Source organism: Melanerpes formicivorus, unplaced genomic scaffold (genome assembly GCF_026170545.1).
Source record: "Melanerpes formicivorus ecotype bairdi unplaced genomic scaffold, bMelFor1.0.p_v2 SCAF_72, whole genome shotgun sequence".
In the NCBI taxonomy this organism is placed as follows: domain Eukaryota; kingdom Metazoa; phylum Chordata; class Aves; order Piciformes; family Picidae; genus Melanerpes; species Melanerpes formicivorus.
This window is the reverse complement of record NW_027142424.1, coordinates 2,110,330-2,132,335: the sequence shown is the minus strand read 5'-3', so window position 1 is coordinate 2,132,335 and position 22,006 is coordinate 2,110,330. Positions and strand designations below refer to the sequence as shown.

The 22,006-nt window shown below is 51.9% G+C and overlaps 2 protein-coding genes across 2 annotated transcripts; one reads left to right on the top strand and one right to left on the bottom strand.

Moving 5' to 3' along the window:
• The first annotated feature begins 10,054 nt into the window (after positions 1 to 10,054).
• Positions 10,055 to 15,250, top strand: CCDC63 (coiled-coil domain containing 63). The gene is made up of 10 exons (XM_068163265.1): positions 10,055 to 10,362; positions 10,494 to 10,683; positions 10,860 to 10,979; positions 11,482 to 11,663; positions 12,195 to 12,376; positions 12,844 to 13,064; positions 13,504 to 13,578; positions 14,165 to 14,354; positions 14,789 to 14,986; positions 15,177 to 15,250. Exons 1-10 carry the CDS (start codon positions 10,055 to 10,057, stop codon positions 15,248 to 15,250), a joined length of 1,740 nt encoding a protein of 579 aa, XP_068019366.1.
• A 638-nt stretch (positions 15,251 to 15,888) lies between these two features.
• On the bottom strand, positions 15,889 to 20,102 carry MYL2 (myosin light chain 2). The gene is made up of 7 exons (XM_068163412.1): positions 20,001 to 20,102; positions 18,975 to 19,064; positions 18,209 to 18,284; positions 17,427 to 17,531; positions 16,383 to 16,458; positions 16,254 to 16,302; positions 15,889 to 16,125 (listed from the first exon to the last, which is right to left on the bottom strand). Exons 1-7 carry the CDS (start codon positions 20,001 to 20,003, stop codon positions 16,027 to 16,029), a joined length of 498 nt encoding a protein of 165 aa, XP_068019513.1. The 5' UTR covers positions 20,004 to 20,102; the 3' UTR covers positions 15,889 to 16,026.
• Positions 20,103 to 22,006: the final 1,904 nt, after the last annotated feature.

The window sequence follows — 22,006 nt, the reverse complement described above, 5'->3', positions numbered from 1 at the left end:
AGGAACAAAGTAGAAACGCAGATTGCTGATGTATGTGCTGGGGTCCAGCCTGCTTGGCAATGATTTTGGGGCTATTCTGCATTCCTTCAGCTCCTGCTCTATTCCTCTTTGGCTGTATTTCCATCACCAAGCACAGTGTGGCCCCCAGTGTCCTGCTTTGCTCAGCAAATGCTCCTTCCTGTCTGTGTTCTCCATGAAATGCTGGGAACAACCTGGCCTGTCTTCATTCTTCTTGACATCTGCATGCAGAGTGAAGGCTCAGTTTGGGCACTCGAGGAGGCCAGGTACAGATTAAAAGATGGCTGAAGCATGGATCATCAGATGAGAGCCTGGCTGGAATGAGGAGGGGATAGTGCTGCTGCAAGCCTTGCTCCCACAACTTGCTTACTTTAGAGAGAGCAAGGAACAGCTAATGGAGGGCCTGCCCTGGCCAGTGGAACTGGGAAGCAGCTCACCTGGGCTCCCATCTGCAGCTCCTGAGGTGGCTCACGTGCCATTTGTGCCTGTACATGGGAGAGTGGAACACTGCTGCATCTGCTGCCTTTTGCTGGAACACATACAATGCAGAGCAGCATAGGCTCAGAGGAGGGGCTGAAATCACACAATCATAGAGTGTGTTGGATTGTGAAGGGACCATTGAAAGTCATCTTGTCCAACCCTCCTCCAGTGAGCCGGGACACCAACTAGATCAGGTTGCTCAGGGTGCCATCAAGTCTGGCCTTGAATGTCTCCAGGTATGGGGCTTCCAGCACATCTCTGGGCTACCTGTTCCAGTATTTCACTTCCTCCTAATGTCCAACCTAAGTCTACCCTGCTCTAGTTTCAAACCATTACCTCTTGTCCTATCACCACAGGCCCTTCTGAACAGTCCCTTCTCAGCCTTCCTGTAAGTCCCCTTCAGTTATTGAAATGCAGTTAAAAGTTCTCCCTAGAGCCTACTCTTCTTCAGGCTGAATGACTCCCACTCTCCCAGTGGGGTATTTGTATTTGTAGGAGAGGTTCTCCAACCCTCTGATCAGCTCTAAGAAGCCTCATCACCTGATTGCATCCCTCCCTCCATATTTCACAGCCTGTGCCTGGCTGTAAGGTCAGGACCTGGCCAAAGCAGATGTGCCACCCCTCCAGGTACAGTGTGTGGATTCTTAAAACCACCTGATCAGCCAGGCCTGATCCTGTCCCTGTGAAACCCATCTCAATCTCTGGAAAAAATGTTTTCTGACAGGATGGAGATTTGCAGGGGAGTTGCCAAGCAACTGGTGCAGCTCTGCCACCTCCTGCTTCTCTCCTCCCTCTGAGCAGTGAGCAGGCAGGGGCTGGCTGCATCCCTGCATCCCTCTGCCCCAGCCAGCCTGGCACTCCCTGGCTGTGCCAGCCCGCCTGGGGAGGTACTATTGTGAAATTAGTACCACTGGTGGGTGGTGGGACAGGATGCTTCTGGCTGGTGGGGATGACCACTCCTGCCCACCCAAGCCATGGCAAACAGCCATCAGCGGCAGGGTTAGAAGCAGGCTCTTTCTTCCAACCCATCTCTGAGCTGTGCGTCTTCTTTTTGAACTAGTCCCAGAGATGTGGGCTAGCACATCAAGCAAAACACCCAGGAGAACTCATTATAACCCGGCTTTGATCAGTGTCACCTCTGCATTTCCTTGGGAGCTGCTTCAGATTTATGCTACGAGAAATACACAGCCTGAACACTTGGGATTGTCTTTTGTCAAAGTATCAATTTAAATCAACTCTTGAGTAACAACTGCTCGTTACAAAAATCAGCTGATGTCTCTCATAATGCCTTGGACCTGCAGCTAGGGCCATGAAGCAATGCCTGACAGGAGGGGAGGCAGCTGATAGCTGTGATCTTACAAAAGATCAGTTGCTGAGTGTGTGGCAATATACAGCACATGCAGCCAGCTCACAGAAATGGCAAATGGACCAGACTGTTCAGAACAATCTGTTCTTTCTCCAGAGAAGGGCTGCAGTGCTGGTGGTAGCCTGGGAAAGCAGCTATTCTCCATGTGAAGCTGGTCTGGAATTCTGCTTCAGAAAAATGGCAGGGCCAAGACAGGGCAATTACAAGGAGACACATCCTAAACCAAACAAAACAGCTGCAGGTGCTTTGATGGGCTGACTTTTCTCCAGGGAGGTTTGTGCTGCAGGAGCTCTGCTCTGCCTCATCATCCCATGGATCTGCTCACTGCAGGGAAATCCTGCTGATCCACCTCAGGCTGCTCCCCTGCACTTGGTCCTGCACTTGACTGCCTCCTGTTGTCACCTGCTGACTCTGGCATCAATGTCACTGAGCCAGGGGAGCAGCTGGTGCACTTAGTTTCTTGCCTAGTGCTGTGATTGATGTTGGAAGGGGATAGACCAGAGTGCCCATTCCTCTCCCTTAAAGCCAAAACTGGGGTGACAGAAAGGTCTGGGACTGTGCTTATCAACACCACACCAGGCTGGGCTTGGAGTGTAAACCCTCCAGGCAGATTTCTTTCAGTTATTCTGCTTTCCTTAGAGGGGCTTGTGGGCTCCCCCAGGATTCTTTCCTCCTATGCCCACCCTAGTGATCAAGTGTCCTTCATTTGATTTGGAAAAGTAAAAGATAAACTGAATGAAGATGGTGCAGAACGCCTGTACAGCAATTTAATTAATTGACTTTAAATATGAATTCAAAATAGTTTCCCTGAGTGATCTCATATAGGCAAATCCTCAGTTGCCTTAAGCCACTTGCAGAGCATCTTCAACTGATAAGGTATTCTTAGTCCAGACCAAGAGCGTTGCATGGGACAATGATCAGGAATGATTAATTGGAAATAGCTCCTCTAGAACAGACTCCTCTCTAACCTGCTGTGCTGCCCCATGCTGCTGAGCTCTGCGAGAGCTGACCGGGAGCTGTCAGGGTCCATAGGGAAGGGATTTTTCTCCCTGACTCCCCTGTGATGAGCTGCTTTCTCAGCTGCAAATCACCCTCCCACAGCTCTCCCCACTGCTCTCCAGCTAGATCTGGCACAGAGGGTTTCCAGCAGTGTCTACATTTGCCAGCAGACTTCCCTGGGGAAGAACAGGATCTGGGAGGTCATGGTGGGAATTTATTAGCTTGGCTTAGCTATAGCCAAGTGTCTCACTGGACTTTCAGAGCTACTACATTGCCTATCCCACCCCTGATCAAAACCCTGTGTCCTGCTTTGGTCTGATGCTGTAAAACGTCTCTGCCTCTCCAAAACTGCTGAGGGATCAGCAGTCCTGCTAAGAGTGTTACTTTGTGCAGCTTTGCCTAAAATCGCAGATGAAACAAAATCTCTGCCCAGAGAGCCCTGTTCCCGGTCAGGCAAGACTCTGTGTGACAGCAGCTTGTCCTTGAGTCCTCTGTTCTCTCCTCGTCCTTTAGCTAAAATCCTCCCCCAGTGTGCGAGTGCTTGCTTCGTGCTAGGTTTGACCTCAGGCCAGTGATATTTTCAGAGGTCTTTTCTTGCTCTCAGACGACAGCACGTCCTCGGCTATTTCACTTCGGCGTTTTGCCCCCCACAGCGGCAGCCTTTGAGCAGTAATTCAGCACCGTGTACCTGGGAGCTGCATAGAGGGATGAAGCAAATCCCTATTATTAGGCTCTGCTGGAGGGGCCGAGCCTGCAGTGGAAAAAGAGTTTCACTTTCCCAAGGTCAAGGGCTGGGAAACTTGCTCCTAAACGACCGTCTAAAAAATACCGTGTGATGCCACGAAGGAGCTGGTTCACTGCTGGAAATCACATTTCACTGGGTGTCAGCAATTCAGAAGAAGCCCATCTGCAGGAAATTACAATGACAATTTCCTCTGTGAGTGAAGAGGAATTACAGCTGTAATTTGCTGTAATCGAGGAGGCAGCAAACAGAATCACAGAATCTCAGCGTGGTGGGGGATGGAAGGGACCTCTGGAGATCATCCAGTCCAACCCCTCTGCTCAAGCAGAACAGGTTGCCGAGGATCACAATATCCAGCTGTGTTTGGAATCTCTCCAGAGAAGGAGGCTCCCCAGCTTGTCTGGGCAGCCTGTTCCAGGGCTTCATCATCTTCACAGCCAAAAAGTTTTTCCTCCTGCTCAGATGGAACCTCCTGGGTTCCAATTTGTGTCTGTTTACACTTGTCCTGTCACTGGGCACCACTGAAAAGAGTCTGGACCCAGCCTCTTGCTGCCCCCCACCCCTTTGGTTATCGATCAGCATTGAGAAGATCCCCTGAGCCTCCTTTCCTCCAGTCTAAACAACTCAATTTCCTCAGATGCTCCTAGTAAGTTTTCTAGACCCTTCTGCTGTGCTCTAGACCTTTCACCAGGTTCATCACCCTTCTTTAAGCACACTCCAGCACCTCAGTGTTGATGTATTTGTAACGGTTTTAGGACCAGCACTGATCTTCCTTGCTGAAGGTTGGTATGGGTCATGCTCGTGTGTAGATAATCACTCATCAGAAGAAAGAAACAAAAATCTGGGTAGAGACCATGCTCATGGGAGGCCATTCTCAAGCCAAAGCTTGTTAAGGTGACATCATGAGGCCAAGGTATCACTCCAGGCCCATGGGACAGCTTTTCAGCTGAGAGGGATCTAGTGTGTCTGAATTCAGGACCTCTTCTGTGAGGTTTTGCCATTGGACTGAAGTCTGAGAAGACCTTCCCTCATCACTAGCTGCTTCAGCAGTTGTCAGCATCCTCCTGCTCCTCCCAGCAGTGTTGCTGGAGCTGATGGGAGTTTGATTATGATTTAATCCAGGTTTTTAGAGGAGGGCAAAAGAAAGTTTTGACAGTTCCATATATAGTTCTCTGACTCACAGATTTCATGTGTCAAACAGTGAAGATGGGTTAAATAGAATTAAACTCTGGATTTGTTATAAATAGGCTTTAAGTACCATGAATATATTAGATTTGCATGAAAATATGGCCCTGATTCTCCAGCCTACCCCAGAGATTGTCTTTGATGTCTATGGGACCCTCCCAGGGTAGGTAAGCTCAGCTGAGAGCCAGCTCTGACCACCCCTTGCAGCCACAGTTTCACTGAATCCAGGGAGATGGGGAAATCATTGCTGAAGTCAGGAAAGATTTACATCTCTTGCACAGATCAGAATTTGACCTTTAAAACAGCACAAGGAGTTTTAATTAGACCCCAAATCTGCAGCTGAAGGAATAATTTCTCCATGTCAATCAGTGCTAAATGCACCTATTAAATCAGGGAAGATGGGTTATGAAATCCATGAAAATTGCAGGGAAAGTCACTTTTCTTCTCTTTCTCCCAGAAGATGGAGATTCACTGGATTCAGATGTTACAGATGATCCCACTCTGCTCCCATCACTGTTCTGCTCAGGCACAGGTTAAAGGACCATTCCAGACAATGAAGTCGCCCTCACTCAGAGCATCCCTGACAGTCAAGCATTGTTTGGGTGAAAAGAGTCACCTTTAGTAAAACATATGCTTCTGCAGTGAGTGTGACAGACACAGACCCTACCAAATCAGATCCTTCCTCAGTAGCTTAATTTACTGACTTCTTCATTGATAAACAGTTGAGAATTGGTGCATGAAGAAGGAACACTAGGGCACAAATCCAGGCTGTATTTTGAGCACGGACTAGTCTGAGCCAAGGGAAAACAGGCTTTTGAGCCACCCAGTGGCTTTATTATTGCAAAAACGATGTCCATTCCTGCAGCTCTACCTTGGTTCTGAAGTGGAGGTTTGGCCCTGTTTCTGGTGAGAGTGAAGAGAAGCAAACCAGAGAGAATGGACGTGCAGTATGACAACCTCAGTATGGACCTCAGCAAGGCCTTTGACACCGTCCCCCATAGCAGACTGCTGGCCAAGCTGTCAGCCCATGGCTTGGACGGGAGCACACTGCGATGGGTTAGGAACTGGCTGGAGGGCCGAGCCCAGAGAGTGGTGGTGAATGGTGCCACAGCCAGCTGGCAGCCAGTCACTAGTGGCGTGCCCCAAGGATCAGTGCTGGGCCCTGTGCTCTTTAGCATCTTTATTGATGATCTGGATGAGGGCATTGAGTCCATCATCAGTAAATTTGCTGATGACACCAAGCTGGGGGCAAGAGTTGATCTGCTGGAGGGTAGAGAGGCTCTGCAGAGGGACCTCGACAGGCTGGACAGATGGGCAGAATCCAACGGCATGAGATTGAACACATCCAAGTGCCGGGTTCTGCACATTGGCCACAACAACCCCATGCAGTGCTACAGGCTGGGGTCAGAGTGGCTGAGAGCAGCCAGGCAGAGAGGGACCTGGGGGTGCTGGTCGATGGTAGGCTGAACATGAGCCTGCAGTGTGCCCAGGCAGCCAAGAGGGCCAATGGCATCCTGGCCTGCATCAAGAACAGTGTGGCCAGCAGGAGCAGGGAGGTCATTCTGCCCCTGTACACTGCACTGGTTAGGCCACACCTCGAGTACTGTGTCCAGTTCTGGGCCCCTCAGTTTAGAAAGGAGGTTGACTTGCTGGAACGAGTCCAGAGAAGAGCAACAAAGTTGGTGAAGGGTTTGGAACACAGCCCTGTGAGGAGAGGCTGAGGGAGCTGGGGTTGCTTAGCCTGGAGAAGAGGAGACTCAGGGGTGACCTTATCACTCTCTACAACTACCTGAAGGGAGGTTGTAGACAGGCTGATGATGGTCTCTTCTCCCAGGCAGCCAGTACCAGAACAAGAGGACACAGTCTCAGGCTGCGCCAGGGGAGGTTCAGGTTGGATGTTAGGAAGAAGTTCTATACAGAAAGAGTGATTGCGCTATGGAATGGGCTGCCCGGGGAGGTGGTGGAGTCGCCGTCATTGAAGGTGTTCAGAAGGAGACTTGATGGGGTGCTTGGTGCCATGGGTTAGCTGTTTGGGTGGGTTGGATTAGTTGATGGGTTGGACATGATGATCTTGAAGGTCTCTTCCAACCTGGTTTGGTTTATTCTAATAAAGGAGTTTATTCTAACCAGGGCCACCAAGTCAGAGGAACAACTTCATCCCTGGAGAGGTTGTCAGTATTATACTGCAGAGCTGACAATAATGGAGGAACAGCAGGAAAAGCTCTGGGAGAAACCCCTAGCCCTGGCAGGATCCTTGGGCTACAGTGCCTTCCCAGCTTTGCTCTGCCCCCTGCTTTTGCTTTTTCTTTTCTAACACCACCTCCTGCTTTCTGCCATGAAAGTCATTCCCAATTCAATACATCCTCAGAGCCAACCTGGCTGTGAACTAGCCTGGAACTTGATGGCTGGCTTGTTAACTCCTCAAAATCTCTAGGATAAAGGGAGATAGATGCCCTGTGCTCACCTTCAACAGTTCTTTATTCCACTTCATCCCAGAGCTGAACAAGCAACACCAGGGCTACAAAACACAGCTCTGCTGCAGCCTCCATTGCTGTCTCATGCTTCTGATCTCCGGGGATCCCAGGGTTTGCTGAGTACCCAGGAAGGAGCTAGCCACATGCTCCAGTTTATTGGGAAGGGATTATCATGGCTCTTGTGACTCAACCCACAGCTCCTGTGTGCTTCCCTGCATAGAATGGGGAGAAGCAGGTGTGAATCTTCAAATGATTGCCCATGTTGGTGGCCTAAATAGCCTCTGTCCCCAAGGACCTACCACGAGTTGGCAGTGCCAACCATTGCTGCTCTCTCAGTGGTGGCACCTCAAGGACAGCTAGATGCTAGTGGCAATGAAGTGATGAGATGATTGCTGCCTCTCCATGAGCAAAACAGAGAAACAAGGCAGGATCTGCATGGAGGTAGCTGTAGGGCTGGTGAGGAATGGAGAGGAAGTGAGCTCTGCGGTGCTGAAGTGGTGCTGGAGTTGAAGAGGTGGTGGTGTAAGGGGAGACCAGTGGGCCTGGTGTGACACCTAGCCAAACCTTTGCTGGTAGGAAAAACTAATGGAAACCATGAAACACCCAAAATCTGGGGGGCCTGGTGCTGAGATAGGGTGTTGCAGGTGGGATGTGCTAAATGTCATTTGGGGTTGGTAGAGCAAGGTCCCAAAGTGAACCCCATGGCTGAAAATCCTCAAGGCATGTGGTTGACACAAGCTGCATGAAGGACCTGGCTTGTTCCCCTGATTGCCCCCACCATATCATGGACACTTCTTCCAGCTTGATTACCCAAATGCAACTAAACACACAGAGACCTCCCTCACTGCCCTCTGAGCTATGTTAGCTCTGGTGGCCTTGGACTAACAGAGCTGCATGTGGATACAAGCCTTGAAGGCAGTCCAGTGGCCCAAGAGAATACAAGAGGAGAGTGGCTTATAAACAGCTTCTTGAGGTGTCAGAGGACAAAGAAATGGGCTAGCTCCTGATTAACTCTGTCAAAAGGGAGGAGGAGAGCTATGGCTCCTTCATCAATGCCATCAAACTGAAGGCTGATCTGGAAAAGATGCAGCAGAGGATTAAGAATCTCCAGGTCTGTTCCAAGATCTTCATATCTCCCCTTTCACAGATGGTGCTTTTGGGCTGGGGTGGGCTTTTCCTCTCCCCTGTGTCCAGCATCAGTGCCCACAGCAGAGCCCGGCTCACAGCCTGCCGTACAGGTGGGATGTGGGGAATGCAAAGCGGCTGCCGAAACCAGCAGAGCAGGTGACTGAACGCTGCATTCTGAGAGCAAAAAGTGTCACAATGCTGCCACCGTGTACCCAGCACAGAGACTGCAGGAGCCAGGAGGGCCGAGAACTCTCTGAGCTTGGTGTGGGGCTGGCTGGAGTGAGAAGTGCTGACTGTTGTGGGTCATTTTGCAGGTTGGCAGTGCCAGTCATTGCTACTCTCCCAGTGGTGACACCTCGAGGGTGTCTGGACACTGATTACAATGGGAGTGATGTGCTGATCACTGCCTCTCCATGAACAAAAGAGAAAGAAACAAGGAAAAAAGCTCATGGAGGTGGATGTGGGGCTGGTGAGGAAGATGAGGCCAGCTCTGTGGCCTCAAAGTGTTGTGGACGATGGCTAAGTCCTAGATACTGGTGGGGATAGGGAAATCCTAAGTGCTGCTGGGGAGGGCAAATCCCTGGCTTCTTCTGGGGATAAGCATAGCCTGGCTGCTATATTGTGGCCACAGCAAAATGTTTCAAGTCCTCACTTTGGGGGCAATTCCAACACTGCAAAGGGAAGTAAGATCCAGTACAAAGAGGATTCCAGCTTGCTGTGGTCGTGCAGCCAGGGAGGCACTGGGAGCACAGGTCTCAGGGCTGGCTTTGAGGCATGCAAACCCCTTTGATCCGTGTAATGCAGGCTCCCAGCATTCTCCATGAGGGTGGTAGGTGTGCCTCTGCCATACTCCAGTTTCATTCTCCTGTCTGATGGTCACAATGAAGAACCTGCCCACACTCCAGTGAGACCGCATTGTCATGACAACCAGGTCGGTGGCCAGTTCCCTAGAGACTGGGACAGTGCAGGTTGCAGGACTAAGTTTCTGGTCTGACTCCTTGCTGGTTTCTCACCTCTTCTGTGCTTCCCACTGAGAATACGAGCTGTTCTTTGGGAATACTAACTATTGCTGCATCACATCCCCTGCCTGCAGAGGAACTGCAGTACACTGAGACTAGGTGAGCAGTGTCAAGGGGGACAAGAGAGCTCCAGGGTCTACAGTGAGGCTGGGGAGGACCAGCTTTGGAGGTGAGTGCTGTGGGATCAGCCCTAGTGCCCTCCCTGGCTGCAGTGGGACTGGGGCTATATCCTTTAATTCATCATGCAGTCATCTGTGGTTGTCACCTCATGCCAGACTTGTGAGCTGGTGCTGAGGAACGGGCAGGGAGACACAACCCCTGCCTCACCTGAGCTTGATTTCTTCCCTTGGATAGCAGGCCTGGTTCCGCAGAGACTTCCTTGTCCTCTTCCTGTGGTGTCTGCCGAGTAACCTGTGCAGTTATCTGGAAGAAATGAAGGGCTCAAAGGTAAAAATGGAAGCACAACACGAAGCTGGCTGTGGCTCTGTTGCTGTGGTCAACAGGTCCTGATTTTGGGGTCTGTTAACACCTCCTTGCTCTGGGCAGTGGTGGAAGCATGGGGTGGGTTACTCAGGACATTGCTCTGAAGAGGTTCAGAAGTGCTCATGGAGTTGCTTTATGGGGCTCAGTGCTTGGACTGGTAATGACTACCTCGGGTGGCTTGAAAGAGCTGAAGATGGTGACAGAGAGCTGGAGATGGTGGTATCATGATTCCCTGTGTTCAGGTCCATTATCTACCGCTGCTAGTGGTGTTTGCTCAAGTGACCAAACTCTCTCACTGCGTCAGCAGGGACAACCCTCTTCAAGGCAGAAGCTTGCAGAGATGCCTGCAAAGGAGGAGGCAAAACTGGTTGCAGACGAGATTAAGAGGCTACAGAAACAGATTGGGATTGCAGCAGAGAAGAGAAAAAGTTATGGAGCCCATGTGAAGCGGCAGTTGCAGGCCCAGCAGTGAGTGCTGCTTTGCTCAACTGCCTTACACTTGTAAAGTTCCTCCATGCCGAGGTCTGGGGCCCCAGGTGCTGAGATGGAGCACTGTAGGTGAGATGTGCTGAATGTCATTTGTGGTTCCCTTCTTACAGAAATGAAATCAAGTCGCTGACTCAAGGACACCTAGAGGTGGCATTAACAATGCGCCAGATCATGACCAGCAGAAGCCCCATCCTGGCTGACAGAAATCGTGTGAAGATCAACCGCCTCCTGCAGATAAAAAGCCAGAACGAGGCAGTGATTAGAGAGAGAAAAGCCCAGCTGGCTGAACTGGACAAGCAGGTAGGAACATCTGGAGCGTTCCCTGGCTGAGCATGGTAGAGCAGAGTCCCAGAGGGAGCCTTATGGCTGAAGCTGCTCAAGGGAGTGTGTTTTCTTTGGCTAAGTGTCCTGACAAGAGTTCAGAAGGTAGGGGTGGAGGTTAGATTTTATTTTTCTCTTTTCCTCTGTGTGTGCAGATACTTGAGCTGGAAAAAGAGATTGCAAAGCAAAAGCAGAGAACAGTGAAGGCAAAGCAAGCCAAGGATAGCAAACTGCTCCAAAAGAAGATTGAGATGCTGGAGAAGCGTCTCTACAACGTAAGCTACCAGTCTGCAGAGCTTTGGAGACCATGTGTGGGGCTATGCTGGGGCCTGTGTGCAAAGCCCCTTTTGGTCAGGACAAAGTGTTGTATTGCAAATGAATTTGGTTGTCACAAGCTGCATGAAGGACCTGGCTTGTTCCCCATTGTCTGATTGCTCCCAGAGTATCTTGGATGCTCCTTCAGCTTGGTGACCCAAATGCAGCATTTGTGCCCCAAATGCAGCATTTGTGCCATGCCAAGAAGCCTGAAGCTCTGCACCTGTTTAGTGATAAAACCAAGCTGCCTGAAGCCACTGTGTCTTGGATAAGGCCAGCTCCAGGTCTCTGCTGTGATCGGCCTGGCCTGCTGTTGCCCCTCTGTTCTTGAGAGGGAGGATAGTGCAGGGACAGCTTCAGATCTGCTGGGCTGTGTTTGTCTTAGCCCTGCTCAAGGTCTTTCAAACAGACTGAGGCCCCCAGTCAATTCCAGGTTCAAACTGTTTTCCTCCCCCTCCCCAGGTCACTGTCCGGTTCAATACCAACCTTGCCAGAAATAACAAGCTCCGTGAAGAGATTGAAAACATGAGGATCCAAAAGGCTGTTTTGGACAATGTCTATTGGAAGCTCCATAACAAGCTGGAGCAGCAGAGGCAAAGGATGAACACTGCCATGGAGCAATGTGCAGAGGCCAAAGAGCAGCAGTATGTAGCCTTGCAAACCCTCCCTAGCAAGCTTGGCACCAATGGGCAGTGCAAGGGATGAATGTTGATGTCAGGAGAGACTGATGTCAGCTTGAGAGGCAGGATCCAGAGCTGGGTGCTGAGAGTTGGGTTCCTGGTTAGTACAGAGAGATTGGTACCTCCAGGAAGATCTACTACTGCACCTATCTCAAATGTTTCTTGGAATGGGGTGAGGTGCTCCATGGAGTGATCTCTTTCCTCTGAGTCCCAACCTGAGCCCACATAGAGGGATGCAGCAGACCTAGAGCAGAGGCTGACTGGCTGTGGTCAAAGTGAGCCTGGCTTGCATAGCTGGGTGCAGTGTCCAAGTACAGCCCCTCTCCAAGAGCTATGTGAGCTTGCTGCTGGCCTTGGGCTAAGAGAGCTGCCTGGTGGGTGAGAGCTGGACAATGTGCAGAGCATCTTGGGGACTTCTCTGGCTTAAGCACTGAGAGGCATGGGAATGGCTGGGAATACAAGTCCTTAGTGTAACCTGCTGCTTTCTGTGTGCAGGGTGGAGGCACTGTCAACAATAGATGAGATAAAGAAAAGGAACCTCCAGGAGACTATCCAGTACAGGGAGGAGCTGGAGAAGCTGAAATATATCCCCATAAAGGAGACCAAACTGAAAAACTTCATGATCTCCAAATTAACTGATCGGTCTAGATTGGAGGAGAAAGGCAAAAAGGAGAAAGGTATCAGATGAGAGAAAGAAGGTGCAACTGACTCCACAAACCATGAGTCTGCAGGGCTGGTAGGGGGGCTGCCTGTAGCTCTGCACCCCAAGGACAGGACCTCTCCCTTGCCTGCAGGCTCCTTTCCTTTACCTAACAGAAGAAAAGGATGTTTGAGGCCACTGAATGAGGCCACCCCAAACCATGTGTTCTGGGGTGGTGTTCAGGGAGAGGGAGGGATGAGTCAAGGAGCTGCCTCCTTGTACAACCAGGGCTCCTTTTTCTCTTCCATGGGAGAGATCCTGCTATTTTTGCCCCGTTCCCATTCCAAACTGTGAGGTGCTTGCTTAATTTCTGAGGGAAATGAAGACACTTTGTGCCCCTCCTGCCCCAAACACCCTGCCAAACCTCACAGCACTCTCAGGGAAAGGCTCTGGAAAGGGCAGCCCGTGGGTAGACACATACCAAGCTCTCCAGCTCTCCCCCAGCCTTGAAAGCAGCCGAGCGAGCCAGGAAGAGACAGTGGGAGAGCATAGAGAGCCGGAAGGTGTGTTACAAGCGCCTTAAGGAGATGTCAGAGGACAACGACATTGACCAGCTTATGAACACCTTCATGAAAAGGGAGGACAAGAACTTCTCCAGCTTCAGCTACTCCATCAAGTTGCAGGATGATGTGGAGAAGTTGAAGCAGCAGATCAATGACGTCCAGGTCTGTTCCAAGCTCTTCACATCTCCCCTTTCTCAGATGGTGCTTTTGGGCTGGGGTGGGCTTTTCCTCTCCCCTGTGTCCCGCATCAGTGCCCACAACAGAGCGCGGCTCGTAGCCTGCCACACGGGTGGGATGTGGGGAATGCAGAGGGGCAGCCCAAACCAGCAGGGCAGGAGACGGAACGCTGCGTTCTGAGAGCAAAAGCTGTCTCAATGCTGCCACCCTGTGGCCAGCAGAAGCACTGCAGGAGCCAGGAGGGCCAAGAGCTGCCTGGGCCGTCTGGAGTAAGAAGTGCTGCATGCTGTGGGGTCATCGCCGGTCCTCCTGGCCTGGGGACAGTGGCCTCAGAGGGGTAAAGTGGGGTGTCTCTGCTGTCTCTATTAAACTCTATTAAACTGGCATTCAGCCAGTGTCGCCTCCATGTGCTTGTGTCACACAGATCAAAATTTCAGCCCTCACCACAGACCAGAAGCATGCAGAGAGGGACAGCCTTTGTGTCTTGAAGGAGCTGAAGGTAAGAAGGGCAGGATTTCCCTCTGCAAGGGCAGCAGAGCACTCGCTGTCCTGGCAGGTGTCCTAGGGATTCTGGTCCTGTCAGTGTGCTCTGGCCATCGGCTGGAGCTACATAGAATCATAGAATCAATAAGGTTGGAAAAGACCTCAAAGATCATAAAGTCCAATCTGGCACCCAACACCTCATGACTATTAAACCATGGCTTCAAGTACCACATCCAGGCCCTTTTTGAACACCTCCAGGGACAGTGACTCCACCACCTCCCTGGGCAGCACATTCCAATGGCCAACAACTCTTTTTGTGAAGAACTTTCATGGGCAGGAAAGGGCCCTGCCCGGGTGTCAGCAGCCCTTTCTGCCAGTGCCAGGTGAGAGGGTGAGTGCAGGGCTCCTGCCAGCTCTGGTCCTCTGGCATCTGTGGCATGGGGAGCTTGGCATCCCCTTCACAGAGCCTCTCCCCAGCATGGATGGGAGCATCCCAGAGCCTTTCCAGGGTTGTCTTCAGTGTCCAGACTGGAAGTAAGCAGCAATGGAGTGTAGGGAAGAGCAGGGGGCTGGTTTGACACCCACAAAACCTTTGCTGATAGGCGAAATTAATGGACACCATCACGGAGGCCAACTTGTGTGAGGAGAACTTGAAGGAGACCAGCAAAATCCTGGGCCAGAAAAAATCAGACATGGAAGCCCTGCTGAAAGAAATCAACGGCGACAATGAGATAATAGAGGAGCTCAAAGAAACAGGGCAGATCACCCATCACAGCCTGGTGCAGTTTTTTGGTAGGTGATGGCTGCTTGTCTTCTCTTGGGATGTGGCCCAAACCTCATGTGTCCAACACCCATCATCTTTTGTCCCTGCCTCATCACAGAATCAAAGAATCATTTTGATTGGAAGTGTCCTTTAAGAATATCAAGTCCAACTGTTAACCCAGCATGTTAAACCACCTCCCTCAGCATCACATCTGCACGGCTTTTAAATCCCACATGGGATGGGGACTCCACCAGTTCCCTGGGCACCCTGGTCCAGGGCTTGATAACCCTTTTGGAGAAAGAAATTTTTTCTAATATCAAATCTAAACCTCCTCTGCTGCTACTGGAGGCTGTTTCCTCCTGTCCTTTCTCTTGTTATGCATGAGTGTCCCTGATGTGACTTTGTGATGTCAAATGTCCATCAAATCCTGGAACTAACCCAGCTGGTGCTGCCTCCTGCCCAGGTGTCCTGGAGAGGATGACCAGTGAGCTGCTGCTGAAGGAGTCCATCATACGATATATATTAGCTGAGGGCTCTGATGAACCCCAGTCCTTCATCAGCCCACTGCTGGGTGGCACTGGACTCACCCAGGAGACAGATCGGACCCAGCTCCAGCTGAGGCCCCCATCCCTGGACCACGCTGTTGATGTTATCGCTGCCCGTGAGTGCAGGAGGTGGGAGGGAGGGAGGGGCTGTGGCCAGGCAGCCAGCCAATCCACAATTCCCCCATGGCCGCCTGGCCAATCCCCTGCTTGTCACCTGTCCTTCCCAGCCAATCCCAGCCAGCCTGTCCCACCCCACCGGGTATATCAGGGCTGGGTGTGTGAGGTGTTGGCCATTTTCTTGTGCAGTGGAAGAGCCACTGGACCACCAGCAGCTGCGCCAGCTGGTTCTGCAGAGCTACCAGCAAGGATCGGAGTTTTGAGAGCCCGTCAAGGGGTGAATTAAAGAAAGAGCTTCACTTCTGAGCTCCCTCTCTGCTTGTGTATCTTGGACATTGTTCCATCTCCCATTGTTCTCTGGAAGGAGCCCACCACCTTCTGCAGGGTTCAGAACCTCGATGGGTGATACTTTGACATGGTTTCTCAAACTGCCAACAGTAGCCATGGCCAAGGGAGGGAACAGCTGCTCCCCAGTGGGATGTTGTCCCCCTTGTACAACCCAATGTGCTTCCCACAGCTGGGCATCATGTGTTTGCTATGGAGGAGATGGGGACCATGCTCCTGGTCCTGCACCATGACCATTCCATGCAGCCCAGGGAGGGTATGGGAGGCCACATAGGGATGAGGGCACTTGCTGGGGTCCCTGCTATGCTGGGAGAAACTAGCAGTTCTCTGCTCCATAAAGTAAAACTGAGCTCCATGCTGGTCCTGATCTGGTGGGATCTGATGGCTGTTAGCCACAGTCCAGTGTGAAAGGTGCTGGGGGCACCAGGGCAGGGGGACTTGAAGGCATGTGAGGGTGATGAACAGTGGGGCTGGGAGACTGGATTCATCAGGGTCTGGGATGGATCTGGGGGCTCCTGCTTGGCACAGAGTCACCACACAGACACACCACGCAACCTTTCCCACCAGTGGCTGGGTTGTTCCTCTCCAGTTTAATGTGGATGCCACTCAGATGTTCCCCATGGGGAGGGGCAAAGGGACACTGCAAGCTGAAGAGAGGTGATGTTACAGTGCCAGCCCCAGCGCCAGGTGTGGGCTAGTCCTTCTCTTCGCCGTGTGTGATGACATGGACAAGGTTCTTGTAGTCCAGGTTGCCAGACATGTCTGGAGGGAAGGCTGTGAACATCTGATCGACCTGCAGGGGAAGATCTGGGGTGAAACTTCAGCACAGAAGGGCTTTGTGGCTGGGGCTGGCAGGAGGGCTGGGGCTCTGTGGGGAGGGAGGGCATGGCAGCCTGGCAGAGGGTGGGAAGGAGCTCCTACCTCTTCCTGGGAAAACCTCTCGCCCTGTGTCATCAGCATTTCTTTGATGCTGCAAAGAAGAGAACGCAGTGAGCACCAGGGAGGTGTCGATGGGGACACCTGCCCTCCCCCCAGCACTGTTGCACTCACTAGTCAGATTTCAGGCCTTTGCCCTCTGGATCAAACACCTTGAACGCATTCAGGATTGTCTCCTCCGGGTCAGCACCTGCAGAGAACATGGCCACAGGCAGAGGACACAGCAACTGTCACAGAAAGTAGTGGAAAAGGAAGCTAGCAGCAGCCTCCTGCTTCCCACTGGCTTTGGGGGAATGGCAGGGGACAGGTTGGGAAGCAGGGGGTCTGCAGGAATGCTGACCCTACACCTGGAACCTCGAGTGTAGAGGAGCAGATGCAGGGTTGTAGTGTGCCCATGGAGCAGGCTGTCACCACTGCCCTGGCATCTGGTGTCTATCTAATCTTTTGGGTGTATTTATAGAGCTCCAGACACAGGCCCTTGGGGCTATGTAGCTCTGTGGGGAAGCTGCCTGCCTTGGGTTGTGTAAGCAATTCAGGGTGCAGCAGGACAGAGCTGTTGAGTCCTGCTTTGCCAGGGTGGCTGTTGGTGCAACTCTTGGTGTCAGCAGCTTGTCCTCTCTTTCCATGGGGACAGCAGCATCACAGCCTGTTGGGTTTTTTACACAACTTGAGAAACTAAGGCACAGAGACCTGCTCACACCCCCCGTCAGGTTGGGGATGTGAGCCAGGTTTGGACAAGCAGTCCCAACTTTGCCTTTGAGACTGTTGGTATTGCAAGTCAGCATGAGTTTTGGGGTGCAGGGATGTCCCTGGGGGCAGTTGCTGACACTGCATTTGTCCTATCTGCAATGTCTCAGGACAGGGAGACTGCCCAAGTCCCATGATTTTGAGACAGACTGGTGCTTGGGGAGAAAGGTTTTTACTGGGAATTATCCCACCACAGCCTCTTCTGTGGAGCCACTGGGATAAGGTGGCACTAAAGGATGTTGGAGAGATGGATCAGGGAGGTCATTTCACAAGTATCTTGTGGTTGCCCCCAGAAGTCTCTTCTTGGCCCTCATTTGGAAGACATCTTTGCTCTGATTCACTTCTGGGGCTTTCCATACCACAGCATGCCTCACACTGACCTCCCCTGCAGCTGCCCAGGTGCCCTCTCACCCTTGAGTTTCTCCCCAAACATGGTGAGGAACACAGTGAAGTTGATTGGGCCAGGTGCCTCCTTTATCATCTCATCAATCTCTTCATTTTTCACGTTCAGGCGCCCTAGGGGAGAGCAGGTTTGGGTGAATTGCATGTCCCTGTCTGGCTCCAAATGTGTGCAGACCTCCAGCCTCTGCTCTGTGTGCTGGGGGCTAAAAGACCCACCACGGGAACCTTCCTCTGGAGGTTCTTCTTCCACCCAAGGGAAGTGGCACAACCCTGGGGAGCCATCTCTGCTTCAAGGACCATCAGCAGCAGAAGTAGGGAGGATCATGTGCTGGCAGAGGATGGCTGGGTTGGACATCTTAAACTCTCATTTCTTAGGCTGCTACTTCCTTCCATCACCACCCCACGAGCTAGGCAGCTTCAGCACTCCTCAGAATCATATCATAGACTTACAGAATGGTTTGGGTTGGAAGGGACCTTAAAGATCAACTAGTTCAAACCCTCCTCTGCAAACCCTCCTCCCCCCATGGTTAGGGACACCTCCACTAGACCAGGTTGCTCTAGACCCCATTCAGTCTGGCCTCAAACCCTTCCCACTGCTGTGGGAGCTGTTCCAAGTCACCCCACGTGGGATGTCACCACTTAACAGAAGTGGGTTGGGCCGGGAGGTTTTTGGCAGAACAGGAGATCCAGTTAACAGCTGGGATTGGGTTAAATGGGTGCTCACAGCTGGTTTCTCAATAGGTCTAATGTTGAAGTTTCTGGGGAGGGGAGGGCCCTAAAAGGGGGCTCACCGAGCGCAGCAAATGTGTCTCTCAGATCGGCCTTGTCAATGAAGCCGTCTCGGTTCTGATCCATGATGGTGAATGCCTGGAAGCACAGGAGGAGGACAGGATGCACAGGGAGAGGGAGAGATGTTGGCTCTTGCAAAGACTTTAATACCCTCCTCTTCTCTTCAACTTGGATGGTACAAGGGACACTTTGAGCACTCCCAGGAGGAGGCTCTGAGGGTCCTCACTCAACAAGGAAGCAACAACCTTCACCTTAATCCAGCAGCAGTCCTGGCCCCTGCACCTTTGTGTGGTGTGGTGTGGTAGCTTCCTACAGCACCCCAATCACTAATGCCAAACAAAACCCATGCCTTGGCCAAAACCATCCCACCTTGGCATGAGACCAAATGGGAAGGACAGCCTGAGCCACAAGCTCCCTGAGCTGGGACCAGTTATCTCTGTAACTGGAACCTGCACAGAACCATGTGCCAGCTGTGCAGGGGCTAAGTCATGAGGAGCTCCTGACACAGAGGCAAGAGCTTGCTGGGGGATGTGCTCCTGCCCTCTTGGATGCTGCCAGCAGGGTACAGGCTCCTAGGAAGCTTTGAGGTGATGCCATATTTGGTAACGTCACCGAGCTGTTGTTCTCACTTTTAAAATGAAACGACTCAAAACAGACCATGCTGCCTCTTGCTGCACACCAGATGCCACTGATCTGAGAGCACTGAGGGAAGAGCTGAAGGTCACATTGCATCAGGAGCCCTCAGTCATTTCTCCCAAACCCACCTACCTCTTTGAATTCCTGGATCTGGGCCTGCTCGAACATGGAGAAGACGTTGGAATTAGCACCTTCAACCCTCTTCTTGGCTTTCTTGGGTGCCTGCAGGGGTCCAAGTATGTATCACCACCTCACTGGTTTTTTAAGGTATGGAATAAAAGCATGAAACTACCCTATTCTTAGTCGTGAGTCCTTCATGGTAGCTTTGGGCTGGCACTTGGGGGCTTGGTGGTTTCCCTGTGCATTGCTCAGGAGCTCCAGACACATGCAACCCTCCAAGATACTAAGGGACATTACAACTCCTGCTTCAATTACAGCCCCATCTTTGCTTTCCTGATGAATTTAGGTAAATAGGTCTGCAGAAAGATGATTTGGGAAATCACTTGCCCACCAAAGGCTACAGCAGGTAAGAGGATTGTCAATGGAGTTGGGTGTGCCTGGGTGGAACACCAGGCTTGGGAACACTGCTGAGGTTGCACACAAGGACCATAGTCACTGGATGCTTCCTTACCCTGCTGTGCCTCTTGCTAAGAGCACAGCATTCCTTAATTAAAATATTTACTTACTAAAGAAATCTGCCTTCTCCTGCACTGAGAATTGAAACAACCAGAAATAGATCAACACACCTCTTGATCAGGAACAGAGGACAGAGCTGCTCACCCTCCCACCCTGCCCATAATCCTTCATTCCAGACATGTTCCTTTCCCTCTGATACAGGGGGGCCTGCCAGGGGAAAGCAGAGCAGGAGGGTTTGGGGTGACACAGCAGCCCTTCCTCTCACTGCATGCTGGGGGATAAAGAACAAAGGTGGTATTCGGACCCCAGAGTGGTCTGCCTTGGTTGGAAAGCTCTGCTAGCACAGGAGACACCTCTCCTCTGCCAATGCACTCAGGTGCTCCCGGACCTCCTCACCGACCCTTTTTCAGGGCAGGAGAGACCCTTGGCTGTCAGGTCCCTGCTACCTCCATCACCCCCTGCCTGATAAATCTATCTGGATTTTGCCTGTTCCCACTGGAGCTTCATATTCTGGGTACTCACCATGGCTTTGCACAGCTGCTGATGTTGCTGTGAGAGGTGTCTCAGAGGCAGTTAATCACTTCCCCTCAGCTGAAACAATAAATATGTCCCAGTATGGGTTAAAAATAGCCCCATGCCCACTTATGGCTGTAATAGGTAAGTTAGCCACCCCCCAACCCTCTTGTCTCTGACTTTCTCCATCCCTCTCTCTCTAATCTGGAATAGCAGCTTGTTGTTGTCACTGGCTGACGTGACATGTGAGCCAAGAGAGGGTTTCAAGGTTAACAAAGTGCCAGGCTGCCCTACTGCTCCCACACTGGAGATGCTAACCCATGGTGGGGACTGCACAGGAGCAGTCCCACTTGCATCTGGCACTTAGGCTGTGTCTGGGTTTTTCCACTCTGCTGGGATATGCAGGGATGACTTGGCCCAGAGGGTACCCCTGGCTACAGTCACCCAAGTCTGTGGACATGGATGTTTTGCCTTGGTCCATTGCTGGGAACTTTCATGTCTCCTTACAGACCTAGACAGCAAATCTGGGTGCTGCTTGGCTGCTGGTGGTGGAGGATCCTGACTGTCCTGGGTGCAATGGGGTCCTACCATTGCTTGTGATGCTCAAAGAGCAGGAAAAACTACTGGCCACCCTGTCATTGGATGAAATGCAGCACCCTGTCTGAAAACACTGGGACAAGGCTGGAGGTGGATGCTGAGCTCCCACAAAGCCAGGCAGGCATGAAGGGTTCCTCTCTCATGTGTCACCCCACACTGAGCCACCTGTCTCCCAGTTAAACCAAACACTTGCTTGCCCTGATCTCAGCAAAACACACACACAATTAACTCTTCCCATCCTGGGTGCTGGTAGCTGGTGTAGGGCCATGTCATACAGCACCCAAGAGTACCAGCACTCATGATGCCTGACCACCATTACTCACTGGACACGGCATGGCATGGCACAGCATGATTGCCCTGGACAGAGGGCACATTTCTGCAGCAGAAGCCACTGAACCTGGGGGCAGGCAGGCAGCAATCCTGGAAAACCTCTGCTGGGATGCAAGAGCTGACCCCCACCCTTGCAGAGTAGAGCCACTGTTGACTGGGGCAGCTCTGCTCTTGGTATTTTTAGCTTGCTAATTTTATCTCCCTTCCTTATCTCCTCGCCTTGGAGGTGTGGACGTGCTGGGCTGGGAATGATGCAGGGGGCCCAGTAATGCCTGTCAGCCACCACCACAGCCCCCTATGCTCTGGAATGCCTGGTATGGCTGTGACCTGGCGGCTGGGACACGGTGGGGGTTGCCAGTCTTGATGCCTAGATTGCTGCCTGGCATGGTCTCCTCGGCATGTGGAGTGAGTGGGGAGGGCTGGGAGAGGGCTGAGAACAAAAGGCAACATGAAATGAGATCCCTGGAGCTCCCAGCTCTGCCCAGACACAGCCCTCATTTCCCCAGAGGACACAAATACCCTGTTTAATCTCTGGAACTCACTGCTTGGTCACACCTCAGTGCCCATCGTCAGAGCCAGTGGGATGGCATTGCATGGAGGATTCAAGCAGCAGCAGAGAAATGTATCAGGAAAAGTGCCCAGAGAAGAGAAAACTCCTAACCCAGGAGTGATCACCCCATCTGGATGGTACTGCAGCTGAGGGAAGGGTTTCAGGATGAGTTTTGGGGTCTGTGTGAGCAAAAGGGCAGGTGAGTGCTGAGGGGCAGAGCTGGACAAGGACCAGTCCTGGGCACATGAGCAGGATCAGTCTCAGCATGCATGCTCCCTCCTCCTGCCAAGTTCAGCTGGATTCATCAGCCAGCCGAGCCCAATTACCTTAATTTGTGGCATTAAAGAAAAATCCATAAGCATCAGGGAAGCAATGTGTAGTGGCTTAACTGGACCAGTTGGTTGTGGAGCTGCTGGGCTCCATGTCCCTGCTGGGGCATGGCTGGTGGTGTGGAGACAGCATAATTTCTACCTGCCCAGCCTGGAAGAGGTCAGACCTTGGTGTTGCCCATGTTGTGGCTAGGGGTGAGATGGTGGCT